The 15,217-nt window shown below is 43.9% G+C and overlaps 3 protein-coding genes across 4 annotated transcripts; 1 reads left to right on the forward strand and 2 right to left on the reverse strand.

The window, feature by feature from the left end:
• Positions 1-364: 364 nt before the first annotated feature.
• On the reverse strand, positions 365-4,458 carry pccb (propionyl-CoA carboxylase subunit beta). The gene is made up of 15 exons (XM_028396382.1): positions 4,197-4,458; positions 3,626-3,745; positions 3,473-3,541; positions 3,315-3,371; positions 3,116-3,229; positions 2,917-3,027; positions 2,700-2,808; positions 2,492-2,612; positions 2,331-2,412; positions 2,130-2,253; positions 1,939-2,046; positions 1,605-1,705; positions 1,370-1,468; positions 1,187-1,286; positions 365-1,089 (listed from the first exon to the last, which is right to left on the reverse strand). The coding sequence occupies exons 1-15, from the start codon at positions 4,443-4,445 to the stop codon at positions 968-970; spliced, it is 1,686 nt and encodes a 561-aa protein (XP_028252183.1). The 5' UTR covers positions 4,446-4,458; the 3' UTR covers positions 365-967.
• Positions 4,459-4,956: 498 nt separating this feature from the next.
• On the forward strand, positions 4,957-10,108 carry msl2a (MSL complex subunit 2a). Its single transcript, XM_028396271.1, has 3 exons — positions 4,957-6,014; positions 6,576-7,990; positions 8,189-10,108. Exons 1-3 carry the CDS (start codon positions 5,873-5,875, stop codon positions 8,489-8,491), a joined length of 1,860 nt encoding a protein of 619 aa, XP_028252072.1. The 5' UTR covers positions 4,957-5,872; the 3' UTR covers positions 8,492-10,108.
• A 649-nt stretch (positions 10,109-10,757) lies between these two features.
• Positions 10,758-15,003, reverse strand: LOC114427524 (tumor necrosis factor ligand superfamily member 10-like). Of its 2 annotated transcripts, none has more exons than XM_028395632.1 (6): positions 14,725-15,003; positions 13,113-13,256; positions 12,714-12,759; positions 12,489-12,605; positions 11,691-11,920; positions 10,758-11,609 (listed from the first exon to the last, which is right to left on the reverse strand). In XM_028395632.1, the coding sequence occupies exons 1-6, from the start codon at positions 14,836-14,838 to the stop codon at positions 11,400-11,402; spliced, it is 861 nt and encodes a 286-aa protein (XP_028251433.1). In that variant the 5' UTR covers positions 14,839-15,003; the 3' UTR covers positions 10,758-11,399. The 2 variants fall into 2 exon arrangements, with proteins under 2 accessions (XP_028251433.1, XP_028251432.1); XM_028395631.1 differs by having other exon boundaries at positions 12,714-12,756; positions 14,725-14,964.
• Between the last annotated feature and the right edge of the window lie 214 nt (positions 15,004-15,217).

Here is a 15,217-nt window from a genome sequence, read left to right on the forward strand (position 1 = left end):
CTAGTCACTGTTGTGTGTTCTTGGGCAAGACACTTCACCCTAGCCTGTGGCGCGCCTTGCTAGTCAGTGTATGACACTGCTTGGCAGCAGCCGTAAAGAATTTCCCTCTGGGATTAATACAGTATCTAAAAAATAAAAAAAAAATGTGTTGTCAAACCATAATGATTTTGGCTTTTGTCAGACGTGTTGATGTGTTTCATACAAAGCTCCGCTATAATATGAGACCTTATCTTAACACTGGATAAAGGAGCCGCCCACTTGTTCTATACCATCTTTTATTTTGAAAACCAATTCTCTTACACTATTTGTACTCATTAAACACTGAATACAGACAGTAATTATTGGTAAAAGGAGATGAAACAAATGGTATTGAGTCCATGATTTATTGTTACAGATGGCAGAGCAGAGCCTGTGTCCAAAAAGGCTATGAGAATTACTTTTCTGACCTTTTCAGAGGATCACCTGTTTGAATACACTGCAGGTTTAAAAAAACAGTAGGTTGCAGTATGTTTGCATATGTTGACAGTTTTTTTTCAGATGCATATTGTAGCAGTAGTGACCAATGTGGCCAATGATAATCATTTTAAGTGTGTGCGACCACTGGATGACTAAATTCAGTTAAAGTAAAATGTTTGTCTGTGATATAGATCCACATCCTGACTTTGTTTACAGAGCACCAATATTTCCTCCATATCAAAAAGCCTCTGTGTATTAGCTGAAGACAGTGAGGTGGGATGGGAACGAATCAGGGAGTGATCTTTTTACTTGCTGCTTTCAGTGGAGTGGTAAGCAGCGAGAGAAAAACAATAAAACATGACAACTAACATCTGCTTGGCAGGCTCCCAACGTTGTCATTATGAGGTACCACTGCAGTTCATTTTGAATCTAGACTCGATACAAGCAAGAAAATCCCACCGCAACAGAGTGCCGTTCAATAGCGTTTATATGGAAAACGTTTGGGTGTGTTTCACAGAGGAATGTTGGCGTGCTTCTTCCAGGGGTTGACCTGCTTCTTGCTAGCCAGCACCTCCAGATCTCTGCAGATCCTTTTACGAGTGGTCGCTGGCTCGATAATGTCATCCACAAAACCTGAAACAAGAATCAGTCAGATGGAGGCGCATGTAGCTGAAGTGCAGACAAGGACAAGGAGAATTTTGAGAATTTGTTTTCTTCACAGCAGATTCACCTCTGACAGCTGCTGGGAAGGGGTTGGCAAACTTCTCCACATATTCTGCCTCTGCTTCTGCCTGGTTCTCCTTTCCTCTGAAGATAATCTGAACAGCACCCTGAGGATATGTTTGCTGCAGTTTAATCAAAGGAGACAACACAGACAGACAAACAACTAGAACATGTGAGAGAGTGTTTATACCTTGGCACCCATGACTGCAACCTCAGCTGTAGGCCAGGCGTAATTCATGTCTCCTCTTAAGTGTTTGGAGCTCATCACATCATAAGCTCCTCCATAAGCCTAGGATACAAAAACAGAAAGTTAGCACTATGTAGTATAGCGTTAGATCAGCAGCAGGCAGCATATTGTGAAGCATCTAAGTGGGAGTTTGAATTTACTCAGAGGATTGTTCACATGAATCTCCTCACACACAAACCTTTCTTGTGATGACAGTGATTTTTGGGACGGTGGCCTCGGCAAAAGCATATAGCAGCTTCGCTCCGTGTCTGATGATGCCTCCATACTCCTGAGCAGTACCTGTAGAGCACCAACACAGCGATGTAACTGTACATTGGACGCTATTAGTGTCACTCAGACAAGGCGCTGAGGATTTTTTCTGACATGGAAAGTTATTCAGTCGTGACACAGCTGGCTTATTCAAACGATAAAACCAGTAGATGAAACATGCTGCTTTATTCTGAGCAGCAAGAGTTGTCAGAGGATCCCAGATCACTATCTGAATAGGATGTAGACTAGTCTGATTATTCTACCTGGCAGGAAACCTGGCACATCCACAAACGTGATGATGGGAATGTTGAAAGCATCACAGAAGCGAACAAAGCGAGCTCCCTTCACTGAGGAGTTGATGTCCAAACAACCTGAAAAAACAGGGTAAGAGTGAACAGCAAAGTCCAAGTGAGTACACCACATATTTTATGTCTATCACACTTATTTCACTTACCCGAGGCCACTTTGGGTTGATTACCCACAATCCCCACAGTGCGTCCATTCATACGGGCGAATCCCACCACAATGTTTTTGGCGTAGTTGGGCATAACCTCAAAAAACTCCTTCTCATCTGCGATCTGAAAATGGGAGATTGAAAATTTTTACTACATGCAAAAATTAGTACATTATAGAATGCACGTGTTTGAGCACACACCGTCTGAATAATATCCAACATGTCATAGGCTTTAGCTGAGTCAAACGGGACAATGGTGTCCAGTGACGGTACCAGACGATCGCTGAGAGAAATAGGAAGGAGATGTCAGAATAAAAGTGATAGCATTTTTTGTTAAGCACTGGTAAAGTTGATGGGTTTACCTGGGGTCATGACACTCCCTGATGGGGGCGGGATCCTGGTTGCTAAGCGGCAGGAAGTTGAAGAACTCACGCAGGTTGAGCAAGGCCTCAACGTCATTTTCAAATGCATGGTGGGCTACACCTGAGGGACAGACATAAGACAGACACTTTAGATGCACCGAGTCCTGTTCCTGTGGAAACTTTTAGCTTTTAAGCAAAAAAAACCCACCAGATACGGAGGTGTGTGTTTTGGCTCCTCCAAGCTCCTCTTGAGTCACATCTTCATTGGTGACAGACTTCACAACATCAGGCCCAGTGATGAACAGGTATGAAGTGTCCTATATACACAAACATTGCAGCTTGAGAAGATGTGTATACTTTATTTTTATTGTCTTCTGTAGCTGAAAGTTTAAATTGAAATAACAGTAGGATGTCAGCTCCAGTACCTTAACCATGAAGGTGAAATCTGTCAGGGCCGGGGAGTAGACGGCCCCTCCCGCACAGGGGCCCATGATGAGAGAAATCTGAGGGACGACTCCTGAAGCCAAAACATTCCTCTGAAAAAAAAAGTAAAGTGTTAAGTTTTAATTGGTAGATAGACACAAATTAAAGACTGGAGAATGATACCTATGAAAATATACATACCAGGAATATATCTGCGTATCCAGCCAGAGATTCTACTCCCTCCTGGATTCGAGCACCTCCGGAGTCATTCAGCCCGATGACAGGGGCCCCAACGGTCATTGCCTGGTCCATGATCTGAGAACGAATGCACCCACACAGGCAATAAACTCATAAACTTGTAGATGCCAGAACAGAAGATGTGTTTAAAGCTGTTTGTTACCTTGCAGATCTTCTGTGCATGAGCTCCAGACAGACTACCACCAAACACTGTGAAGTCCTAAAAGACAGCAGAAAGGACAGAGAGGAATATTAGCTAAACGTTGAGCTGCTCTCTACATGTACAACGTAAAGTTTCTGCATAGGAACCATGCATTGTACCTGACTGAATACATAAACCAGCCGTCCGTTGATCCTGCCTCGGCCTGTCACAACGCTGTCACCTGGGAACTAAAACAAAAAAAAACATGTTCTTGTTTCCACTGCATGCAGCAGTATGAAGCTGTCAGGGTGAAGTGTGTGTGCCCCGATTACCTTGTTTCCATCCTGTTCCATCCCAAAGTCAGCGCAACGATGTTCCACAAACATGTCAGACTCCTCAAAGGACTCTGGGTCCAGCAGGAGATCCAGCCGCTCCCTGGCTGTCAGCTTACCCTACAAAACAAGACCCTGTGTGTTAAAAGTATGGCTACCACAGTGCTTATGCATTTAAGATCTTTGGGTCGGTATTATATGTCATTAATAGGGCTGTTCTGCGATAATTGTAAGAAATATTGAACTTATTTCTGCCTGATGTTTGCAGGGTTGCTCAAGGGCACTGGCAACCGCAAGACCTGTGTTCACCAAGACAGGACACGGTCGCCACATCATATTTCTTGCAAATGCTGGCTTTGAAATGTCATTTAAATGTGTGTACAGGAGAGAAAAAAAGGCAAAACTCAGTAAACAGACATTGATTCCAGTGATTACGAGCCCTTGAGCCAAGTACTTTATACCAACATTACTCCAGCTGCCACTTGCATTAAGTGAAAATATAAAGAAATGTTCAAGAAGAATATTAGCAAATATAAAAAGACGTACTTGCGTCAATGTTAGGTAACTTTACCTTTTTGTGTTGTGCATCTATTCTCTTCTGACCTCCCCCGACCAACGCCGCTCTCCGTTTCTTATCAATCCTCTCCTTAACGGACAGGTGGCTGACCGAATACCAGCGGCGGTCCTGCTTTAATAAATTCGTTTGCGGCACTGCTGCACATACGGAGCCATATTTTACTTGCCCCAAACTCCTGAAAGAGACCCTCAAACCATTTAACAGTCCGCAGCTGCTGCGAGCCACACTGAAGGCCGCCATCATGGCTTCTCTGATGACAGCGGTGAAGGGAATGACATGAAGAAGTTTCAGCCAATAGTGAAAGGGGGGCGAGCTCTCCCGGCCAATCAGAAACAAAGAATTTCGTGCCAGAGGTGGTGGGCGGGATCTTATGTTTTTCTGAATGTCATGCTTTAGAGACCCAGCAGCCCCGAGTTTGGCTTGTCAGGTACGGTCAGGTAACCTTTCATATTACTGAGACAACAACTTGGCCTTGTTCACTGGAAAGGAAATATTATATGTATTTATGTAAAATCAGAACTAAGCACCTCCTAATCTGTATGTATTGACTATATCCGACTCCATTGTGTTGAGTGTTAATTTTTAAAAGTCTGTATAAGAAAATTGTATGAGATGTAATCCAAAGTTTGTTTTTGGAAGAATACATTATTTAAAAAAATAAATGACAAGTTATGAAGGTGTTATGTAGACATATCGGGACACAACAGGACGGGAGCCTTAGGTACACTACCGTAACCAGGGTAACTGGGGGAAGTCTCGCGTGATGATCATGCCTGTCGAGAAGGACTGATGCGAGGAAAAAGTGGAAAATCGAGTGATTGATGCATTTGTAAAACATCAAGTTAGCTATGTTTCGGTCGCCACTCGCCAAGTACTATAGCAAAACGTACCAACATCGCAGGATTTCGGTTTGCAGCTTGCATTTGTCTCCTACGTGTGAGGTATAAGGCGGCCCTGGGGGGTTAGTGTTTCAGTTGGATCCTCGCTAGCTAGTTTGGCTAACCATGCTAATGCTGGCTGGTTAGCTTTGTTTACATCAAGCGCGCGCCTGGGATGTGTTTTCTAATTTCCTACCAAATAAATGATCGATCCTCGCAGCGACGCATCATTCCATTGATCACCAATGAGGAGACAGCGTGGGACAGTACATGGACTCTATGGCTATCATCAACTATCACTTGTGTAAAACATTTTGGCTGATGTAGTAAGCTAACGTTAGCCTCATAATGCTAACCTTTTGATCATGGGTCGTTTGGCCATTTGATTCAGTGTTGGCCCTTAGGCTGCATTGGAGATGTACATTTGTGTAACTAATGATCCGACTGGTCCGAATAAATAGGACGTTTAGTTGTGATCTGAAAGACTTCGTTGGTGAATGGTACCGACTACGAACCGGTGATGCTAACTTTAGCTAGCCAGCTGCCGAGCTAGCTAACGTTGTGCGCGTTTAACCGCTTCACTATGTTCGTCGTCTCAGGTTGTCTTTATTATTAATTCATAATTCATTTCTGCTCTGATACACTGGAGTGACTGATTATTGCACCGCTGGGCCCGTGTATATTTCCTCCATCACCCTGAGACTTGGCAGTGTTAAAAACTCCGACGCGGAAACCTGCTGGATTTTTTTTTCCGCCGGACTGTGTTTCCCTGAGGCTGCGGAGTACACCGCTATGAACCCAGTTCATGCAACCGCCTTGTACGTGTCCGCCAGCCGGGCAGTACTGCAGTGCGACCCACGGCAGCCTCATACCTTCGCAGATATGTACACGCTACTGCCATTCTTCCGACAGTCTCTGGCATGCCTTGTTTGTGGTAAGCAGATATAAGAGTGCCATGACAATGCATATTGCACACATACAACTGTCTCATTGTATGATGATCTCAGACTTTGCACCGTGAATTGGTTGAATTGATTTAAAAATGAATAAGTGTTGTAACCACACTGTTTTATATTGACTGGAGTGTCCGTGGGTGTGCGTGTGCTCGCAGCCGTTGATTTGTCGCGCTCACCACTGTGGTTTCCTTAGCAACCGAGGCTGAGACCCAGTCATCTGTCCTCTTGACAAGACAGATGACTCCTCTGTTGTTGTGCCTGCTGCAGAGCCATGTGTTTCCTATTCATGCTGTATTTACTCACTTTGCTTAGCTAGTGGAATATCCAAGCTGACACTTTGCACTAAGAGATGTATCAACATTGACAAAAATTAAATACAGAATAATTTCTGATCTCTGTATATTATGTTATTTTACTATAATTGTTTGTGCTTTGATGGAAATATTTAATCAGAAATGTAGAACAGCTATTATTTTGTGACATAGCTGCTGTGCATTTGTCAAACATTGATAAACAAGTGGGTTCTTTGTTTGTCTTAGGTAAACTGCTCCAGGATCCCATTTCCCCAACACATTCAGAGTGTCAACATTACGTCTGCTTGGGCTGTAAAGGCCAGAAGATGCAGATCAGACCATCGTGCAGCCGCTGTAAGGATTATTCTTGCTTCCAGGAGAATAAACAGCTCTCTTTGCTGGTGCAGTCCTACAGGAAGCTCTGCCTCTATGTAACTCATTCACCACTGCTGCAGTCAATCAGCAGCCATGTGGGAGGGTCTCCAGAGGTTATGGCCTTGCTAGAGGAAGTGCTAATGTCACACAAAGAGGAAACTGAGACAGAAGACCTAAGCCTCATACAGGAAGATGTGAAGCTTTCTGCTCCTGAGTCTCTTACTCCTACGGAGGCACCACCTGCTCCTACAGAGCTCTCAGCTGTACCCCAGAGTTCCTCCTCTGACCCTCCCTGTGTCAATGGACCGCAGGAATGCAATGGAGAAGTGCTAGAGGAGTTAGATCCATCTTCTCCCGAGCTGGAAGTATGTGAACTGGTAGAGGAGCAGCCACAGGCAGGCCTGTCTGTATCTGATACTGCTTGTGCTGGTTTGGAACTGAGTCTCACCACTGGACCTTTAGCCCCACCACCCAGCACTGTGTGCTCACTCAGGGATGTGGAATCTAGTAGCAGGGAGCTGGAGGAAGGGGAGGTGTTACTTCTCAGCGTGGAAGAGGTGTTGCAGACATTGGATCCTCTTCAGCCTGGTCGTGATTCTCTTCATACACAGACAGAAAGGACGCACACTCACACACACATGGCCACGGACAGAGCACACACGCAAATGTACATACAGCTGGATGCAGCTCACAACTACACACAGATACAAACAGGCAGGACTAACACAGTGGCAGGCCATGGTGCCCACATACACACATCCTCTTTCAATCCTCCTCTAACCTCCAAGCCCCCGCCGGTCCGCCTTAACCGTAAACGATCTCGTTCAGAGAGTGACAGGGAGAAGGTGAAGCCTCTCCCTATTGCTTCTATCCTGCAGAGCTCCTCCACAAATGTACACACTCCAAACCCTGCACCAAACATACTGCATACACAGCCACCCACACCGTCCCTAACTGTACCAGCACACACATACTCATCACTTCCCAATGGGGTACCTCCTAAGCCCAGTCGCCCTACGCAGAACCACAATAAAGGTGCCAGGAAGCATGTGGATCCAACCCCCAAGAAGTCCCATGCCAAAGCCCGCAGCGGTGGAGGCTCCAAGACCAAGGATCGGAGCAAAGACCAGCGGTTGATGTCAGGTTGTCTGGTACCCCCGGCACCTGTCAGGACTCCGTATAAGAAGCCAGCAGAGAAGAAGGGTTGTAAATGTGGCCGGGCTACACAGAATCCATCTGTGTTGACCTGCAGGGGGCAGCGCTGTCCCTGTTACTCAAACCGCAAGGTGAGGTGTTAACTTGTCTCACAGCTTTTGTTAAAGGTAAAATTTAAAGAAATATATTTTTAGGCCCAAAAGGACCATTATAGTGTTTTCATTCAGCGACATTCTGGAAGTTGTTGGGATCAAAAACTATTTTCCTGCCCTTTACACTTGACAGCATTGGAACAATGCATGTGGAGTAATGTTTTCTATCTTTCTCAGGCATGCTTGGATTGTATCTGCCGAGGTTGCCAGAACTCCTACATGGCCAATGGTGAGAAGAAGCTGGAGGCCTTCGCCGTGCCAGAGAAGGCCTTAGAACAGACACGGCTCACGCTCGGCATCAATCTCACCAGCATAACAGCGGCTGCGGCCCTCCGCAACCCGGCGACCACCAGCATCCGCGCTAACACCCTCCTCAATGTCGCCACAGCGACAGGGACCCCTGTGACCACAGCCTTCCTGTCCCCCAGCCCCCCACAAGAGCCTAACTACGAGGACAGCCTGGAGCTACTGATTGGATGAGAGGCGGGGACCCCCAAAAAATAGACAGCTTGGTGCTGATTGAATGTGACGGCTGATTATTGTGTCTGTCAAATGACATGTGCTTCCTCTCTTTGAGAGGGGAGGCAATCTAAGGCAGCTATGGGTCTGTCCTGTCCTGTAACCTGCTCTTCTTCTGTGTTGGAAAATGCTGAGTAGTAAGACTAGCATGGGTGTGCCAAAGCCTCCTGTATTGTGCCTGTGTGACGGTGTGTATTGTTGCCTGTCTGTTGTTACATATTTATACTCCGTTCCCAGGCTGTTCTGTACTTCAGAGGTGCTTTCTTTATGTCCATAGACCGCAGACATACTGCAAGAGGCAATAGAAACCCATAACAGGGTTCGTGTTTGTGTGTACACACAACTATAGATTAATGTGTATGTTTTTGATTTTTTTTTTTTTTTTAATTTTTTAACATTTGGCACATAATGACAACAACTGCATCGGCATCATATCAATGTTGCAGCATTTTCTGTGATTAAGTATTACTCCAGGTATGTTTAAGAAATGCATATTATGATATCAGGACAGCCCTTACTAATCCTTAAACCCCCTGTATGTGTTCACACCTAATTGTGAATGCCTCTTGTGACTAATCTATTGAGATTGTCTGTCTCACACAAGACTGTATGCCTTTTCTATCTCATTAATTCACTTAAATCCAAGTACTGTTGGCTGTTAATGAATATGTCTTAATGAACATGACTGATGCAGGCATTGTACAGGCAGCAAGATAATGTCAGAGCACTTGGCTGGCTCCACGATTTGCGTGTGTTTGTGTGTGTATGTGTGAGCGCCTGCCTGCTGAGATGTCGGCAAAGACGGGGATGGTGGGTTGTAAGCACTTAGTCTGATTGATTGGCCAAATTACAACTAAAAACCATTCTTGGTTACCATAGCAATAGGAGCACCAACAAGGAGCACCTCCCAGCTCCCCGTGCACACACAGTTGTTTACAGTATTGCTGTTTAATGACTATAACTGACTGTCTTCAATTAATACAATATATCATGTTTCAATTATGGGATTGTGTCTATAGATCAACTGAAGCCATAGGTTGTCATTAACAAAACAAAAATATTGTGTGTGCATTTTCTCCCCCTCCACTGTTGTAGTGTCATGACTGATCAGAGACTATTTTTGATACCAAGTGTTAAGAGATTTGGTACCACCATCATTCTTTTAAGATCATCATGAAGCTCTCATATATAACTCAAGAGGCTGTGTGTTGTCCATGTTTGTGTTTACTGTCTCAGCTGTAACTACAGTTATGTTTGTCAGTCCAGTCATGGTGACCAAAAACAGACTGAAGAAAGAAAGAGAGAGAGAGAGAGGACTCAGGCTGACCAAACAAATACCTAGGTCCTCCACTCATTGACCAGGAACTAGCAGGTGGATTACAGTGCGATTGGCAAATATGATCTATCTTCCTGTGCGTGTGTCTTTTGGGCATTACTTGAACCCAGATTAGTTTTTGGTATTGTTTTTTTTTATGTAAAATTTGTAATTTTGTTTGAGGAGTGACTATTATTGCTGAAACATTCACTGCCATATTATGGAAACATGTAATACAACATGGATTAAATGATAGTTTTTTACTTTTTCAGTTTTGTGTCTTTTTGTGTAGCAGGGATGTTGTGGGTGACTTTGGGCAGATGTGTTTCATTATAGCGGCAAGAGACTAAACACTAGAGCCAGTTGAGCTAATTTGAGACTGATCGGGTCTGTAAACAGCAGTAGTTTGAAGCCGGCGTGTTTTTCTTCTTTCCTTCAAACGTTCTGGAAAATATTTGTTAAGAAAATTGGAACATCATGAAGCATTATACTAAAACTAAAACACTGATAACCTATAAAGCATTACAACCCAGGGGAAATAAATATGTACAGACACAGTAAAACCACATGCAATAATGTTAGCTAGAGGCTGAATACTCACAACATCAATGCTAACATGCTTAGCGGTCAGGCTCTCCAGCAGCATCCTCAAGCTCCTTTTAAAGGATTCCCAGCTGCTTCCCGGCCAGCTGGATGATATAATTGGGTTTCCGACCAGAGTTAGGGGACCTCCGCCCACCTGTCCGTTTCTGGTAGACCCTTTCCAGGTGTCTGAATGACCTCTAAATCTTTTCAGATGTCAGCAGCCTCAATTTTCTGACTAGAGGATGACACTACATGAACAGTGACTCCATTTTTTACTGAAAGGGAAAATGAATGTCTGATCTGATCTTCATTGAGACATTTCAAACCTCAGAAATATTGGAATTTATTGACTGGAAAACATAAATATCCCCACATGGCTATTCAGCCCTTAGTTGTCCAATAATCTGCCAGATTGTAGTCCATCACATAAATTCAATCTGTCACCATTCAAGCCATTGAACAATGATGAAATGCATAATACCGAACAAGTAAACCCCTGTCTGACATGTTTTCATAACGAGACCTGCGTCCAACAATCATTTCCAAGGAACCACATCTCAGCTGTTATGTGATTGACCTGCAGGCGAAACAGATCGCTCTGTTCTCAATAGGAGGCAATCAGACTTGAAGCGTGCAACATTTAATCTCCATCTATTGTCCTGCTTCACATGCCCTGTTCCCTGAATGCACTTTGTAATGCATGTTTGCCATCATTCTGTTTACCAGCCTTGAAAACAGAATTAATACCCTCTGTGTGAGGTCTAACTGTGACCAATTATTAATAGGTCGCTGCTGGAGGAAATACACACCAGCATAACCCCCAAGGTTTGTGGTCCAGAGGAAGTCCTTTGCACTCCTCACTGCTTCTTCCACTCCTGAACTTTCCAGACAGCAGTTCGTGCTTTCAAGCAAACCCCCCGTGACATCCGGGTCCACCTCTGCTCACAGTTCTGTCAGTATCAGTCTCCTTTAGCCCACCAGGAAAGCCCCAAAGTAGCTCGCTCTCCCATCCATCTCCATGGTGCTGGCATTGCTGACGGTGACAAAAAGGCGGTCGGCAGGCTGTAAAAAGGCTGTGCCAGCCTGATGTAGAGAAAAGAGGCCGGGCTCCTGACCCCGAGGCCAGCAGACACTCCGTAAGGACTTCATCAGCAGGATGGGCACCGTGTAGGAACTCATCTGTGGGCCACACATAAGATCAAACCATTCATTAGTAAAGGGTTAGTACTGCTGATCTTTTATTGGTAAACGAAGGCGCACCTTCTTGTAGATGTACTGAACAAGCTGGGCGCCATCCTCCTTAGCGTCCCCTTCCATCTCCACCAAGGAGGGGAGTCTGAAGTAAGTCTGGGCGTAGATGTAGTAAAGACCTGCTTTGGGCACCAGCAGCTCGCCTCCCCTCAGCTCCATGTTCTGCAGGAAGGACAGCCCTCTCTTGCCCTCCCACATTCTGATGCGTTCCCCCAGGTATCCCCCGCTGCTCCACGAGCCTGCAACACATTACAGCAGCCACATGGTAAAAAAAAAAAAGTACCAAAAGATGCAGACAAGATCCGGTGTAGAAGGTTTGTTAGATAAAAAAATATACATTTTAAAGCCCCTATGTGAAGAATTAGAACTTTGACTCTAGCTCCCCCCAGTGGTCACATTATAAATGACACAACATGAAGGAACGCATACCGCTAGCTTGTTGGCTCATCTGTTCATTAATCAAAAATTACAAAATAAAAATCACACATGTAAAATTCAATGTTGGACTAAGTTCACATCCTTTTAAATATAATAATATAAATAAATTAACATTTGAGGAAATTCCTGGTTTCAATAAGACACTGACTCATCTGACCACAGGGCACTTTGGATGAGAAAGCAGCTGCACACTGCAGGTCCTGACAGACATGGAGGAATGAGCAGGTAATTAAATCTGAAATCAACCTGACAAGCCTGGAAGCAAATTCCTCACCCATGGCCCGGAAAGGTGGGTGAGTGTTGTGAATGTGAATCAGGTGACACTACACTACTACATATATTAGATACTATATATTAGATTATCCTCACTCTCTGCTGTTGGAGGCGCCAAGGATGAGACAACACCGGTCACATGGGCAGCCACTTCAGGGAGTGGGACCCCTCGGACCCCTGGGCTCAGCATAGGCAGCACTCCTGTCAGCTTATCTGTGCAAAACCCAAACAGATACAAAACACACACACACACACACACACAAAGGGGACATTTTTAGTCATAGGCTCGCCAGTAGAAGTCAATGGTGGCATTATTCTTACTTCTCATAGCGCCAGATATCTCCTTCTGGAATCTGTCAGCCATCTTCTGATTGAAACATAGAGAGATAAAGAGTGAACGGGCCAGCAAGCTGTCAATTAAACATACAAGAAAGAAGACATAATAACTTAAATCAAAATCAACAACTCGTTAATTCACCAGAGGCCCCATGAGTCATTCAGCCTTCACTCTTTTTCAACATATACACCATTTTTAACCCAGCTGTCATGACATGACTTCAGTGAGTCACTGTGTTATTTAGAAGGGCGGTGGAGTTTTCCCAGTTTCAATTAGAGCTGTCTGCGTAACTGCACGTATGAAGAAAAGAAAAATCCGACTAAAGCTGTTTTAATCCTGTGAATGCAACAGAATTCAGGAAAGTTGAACAAAAAATTTCAAACCTTCTCTATGTGGTAGCGGAGCTGTTTTGTAACCTGCCAGCAGGGGTCGCTCTTTTTGTCTTCGGATGCTGGGTCGTCCAATCCGGAGTGAAGATTTGTGTTTATCAGACAGGAGACACTGCTCCTGGAAAAACTCTCCCGCATCTGCCAGTGTGTAAAAGAAATTCATCGATTCATCGTAGTTATCGTAATTATTTTGGAGTCAAGACACAACTAATCAATCCCAGATCCAAACAATTTTAGGTAAATCATGCTAATGACAGGTAAAGCTGAAGCATGATATGACGGGGTAAGCAATCAAGCAATCAACTAGCACTTTAACCCTTCTGCAACGTTCGCAAACACTCCCCTTTCGTGTTGTTCGGGACAAAAACATCCTCTAACTTTAACGGTTTTAAAAATATATCAGATACATTTTTTTCATGTTTTTTTGCATAGACCTTTTAATTAACTTCAGTTCTGATCAAAAGTGGTAAAAAAAATAATTTTTACCCTTTTAACCCTTTAATCACCAATTTCATAAGGGGTGGTGCCGATAAATGGGAAAAAAAACACTTTTAGTAGAAATGGTGAATGTGGACTGGATTTTTTAACCTTTATTACAGTCTTGGTCATGTCAAACATTAGTAACAACATTGACTCAATGCATTATTAGTTTTTGCACAGCACTGGATTTTCATTTTTTTCTCCCTTACGTGTTGTTCGTGGACCTTTTTGTCCCATAGACTTCCATTATAACCACATTTTTTGACTGCACAGCCATGGCACTACATAATCATGCATTCTTGATTGTTGGTGGTTTACCCTGTTGGTAGGAGGTAAAATGTGTGATTTTTACAGTTAACAACTTAATGACCCTATTAACCCTTTACCTGCAGGCCTGTGCTTATGAAGTGTAGTTTCTGGCTTGTATATGGAGTTATAGGAAGTATTTTAGCACATAATTGTGTGTCTACACACTGTGTGCGTATGTTAGAGAGAAAGAGCCATTTGCAAAAAATGCACCTTTAATTAATACATCTGTGTGTTTTTTTCACTATTACACTTACAAAAAAATCCTTATTAATTAAAATCATGAAATTAAATCCAGCATGTGAGTATAGTGAGTTGAGGCGCTTTAATAATTGACCTTTAAGTGGCCCCAGGTGTGCCTGAGGTGAGGTGGGTGTCTCAGCCAATCAGAGTCCAGGACAGGACACATGTCAGCCTCATGGGAAGGTTTTAAAAAGCGGTACTTTGGTTCGCTCCAGTCTGATATGTGCTGGTTAGGGTGTCACTACCCCTCAGACTCATTTCCTTCCATTGTTTTTGTGTTATCTACTCGCACCCACTTTCTCATTGTGCAGCATTTAGAGGCAGAAATTCCTGTTGGGTTGTGTAGGACTATTATTTCTGGCGCGTTTATTCCTGAAATCAGTGTCTGTTACACATTGCAGAGAGCTAAATAGGTCAGTAAGTCACCATTTTAAAGTCTGTCACACTGTGTCACTGGTACACCACTACAATGAGGCGCCTAACACAACAAAGTGCTGTGTTGCGTTGTCACTTCATTACATTCCATTTAACTGAGTGCATTAATATGATAAGCGAAAGTAAAGCACGAGTTTCTTACCGTGCTCAGGACTTTGTTGAAGTAAATAAAACTGACCGCAACCGCGATTGTCTGGAGCAGGATTGCAGCGAGAATGATGATCCCCAGACACTGGACAGAAATAGAAATGGCCATATCACAGCGTGTGAAAGAGTCTGTACAAAAAAACTCCAAAGTCCACAGGAGCAAGACAACACTTCTGGAGACAGGACAAGTCAGATCAAGCTCTGCTGCATTTCTGCTCTGAGGAGAAACAGAGAGAGAGAGAGAGAGAGAGAGAGAGGGAAGCGGTGCAGCAGTTTGTAGGTGGAGCAGAGAGGAATATGGAGGATTACAACAGCCTCAAGATGTCACTGTTATTAGATAGAAGTGAGCTGTAATGCTGCACATGCAACTCTAGGATGCATTCAAGTGGTGTGGGAAAAGTAAAAACTTTATTCTGACTGGCTGGCAGTTATTTTATTAATTGGACTGAAATTCGGCGAAATTGCAGACTTGCACATTTAGGATGCGT

Source organism: Parambassis ranga, chromosome 22 (assembly GCF_900634625.1).
Source record: "Parambassis ranga chromosome 22, fParRan2.1, whole genome shotgun sequence".
Classification (NCBI taxonomy): domain Eukaryota; kingdom Metazoa; phylum Chordata; class Actinopteri; family Ambassidae; genus Parambassis; species Parambassis ranga.

Coding starts and splice junctions, on each gene's coding strand:
- LOC114427524 (XM_028395632.1), bottom strand. CDS start 14,838: ATGGCCATTTCTATTTCTGTCCAGTGTCTGGGGATCATCATTCTCGCT. Junction 13,257..14,724: donor TCAACAAAGTCCTGAGCACG/GTAAGAAACTCG, acceptor ACACACTGGCAG/ATGCGGGAGAGTTTTTCCAG. Junction 11,610..11,690: donor TTCAGTACATCTACAAGAAG/GTGCGCCTTCGT, acceptor TGTGGCCCACAG/ATGAGTTCCTACACGGTGCC.
- pccb (XM_028396382.1), bottom strand. CDS start 4,445: ATGATGGCGGCCTTCAGTGTGGCTCGCAGCAGCTGCGGACTGTTAAAT. Junction 3,230..3,314: donor ATGCACAGAAGATCTGCAAG/GTAACAAACAGC, acceptor ATTCGTTCTCAG/ATCATGGACCAGGCAATGAC. Junction 1,469..1,604: donor TCACTGTCATCACAAGAAAG/GTTTGTGTGTGA, acceptor TTTGTATCCTAG/GCTTATGGAGGAGCTTATGA.
- msl2a (XM_028396271.1), top strand. CDS start 5,873: ATGAACCCAGTTCATGCAACCGCCTTGTACGTGTCCGCCAGCCGGGCA. Junction 6,015..6,575: donor TCTGGCATGCCTTGTTTGTG/GTAAGCAGATAT, acceptor TGTTTGTCTTAG/GTAAACTGCTCCAGGATCCC. Junction 7,991..8,188: donor CCTGTTACTCAAACCGCAAG/GTGAGGTGTTAA, acceptor TATCTTTCTCAG/GCATGCTTGGATTGTATCTG.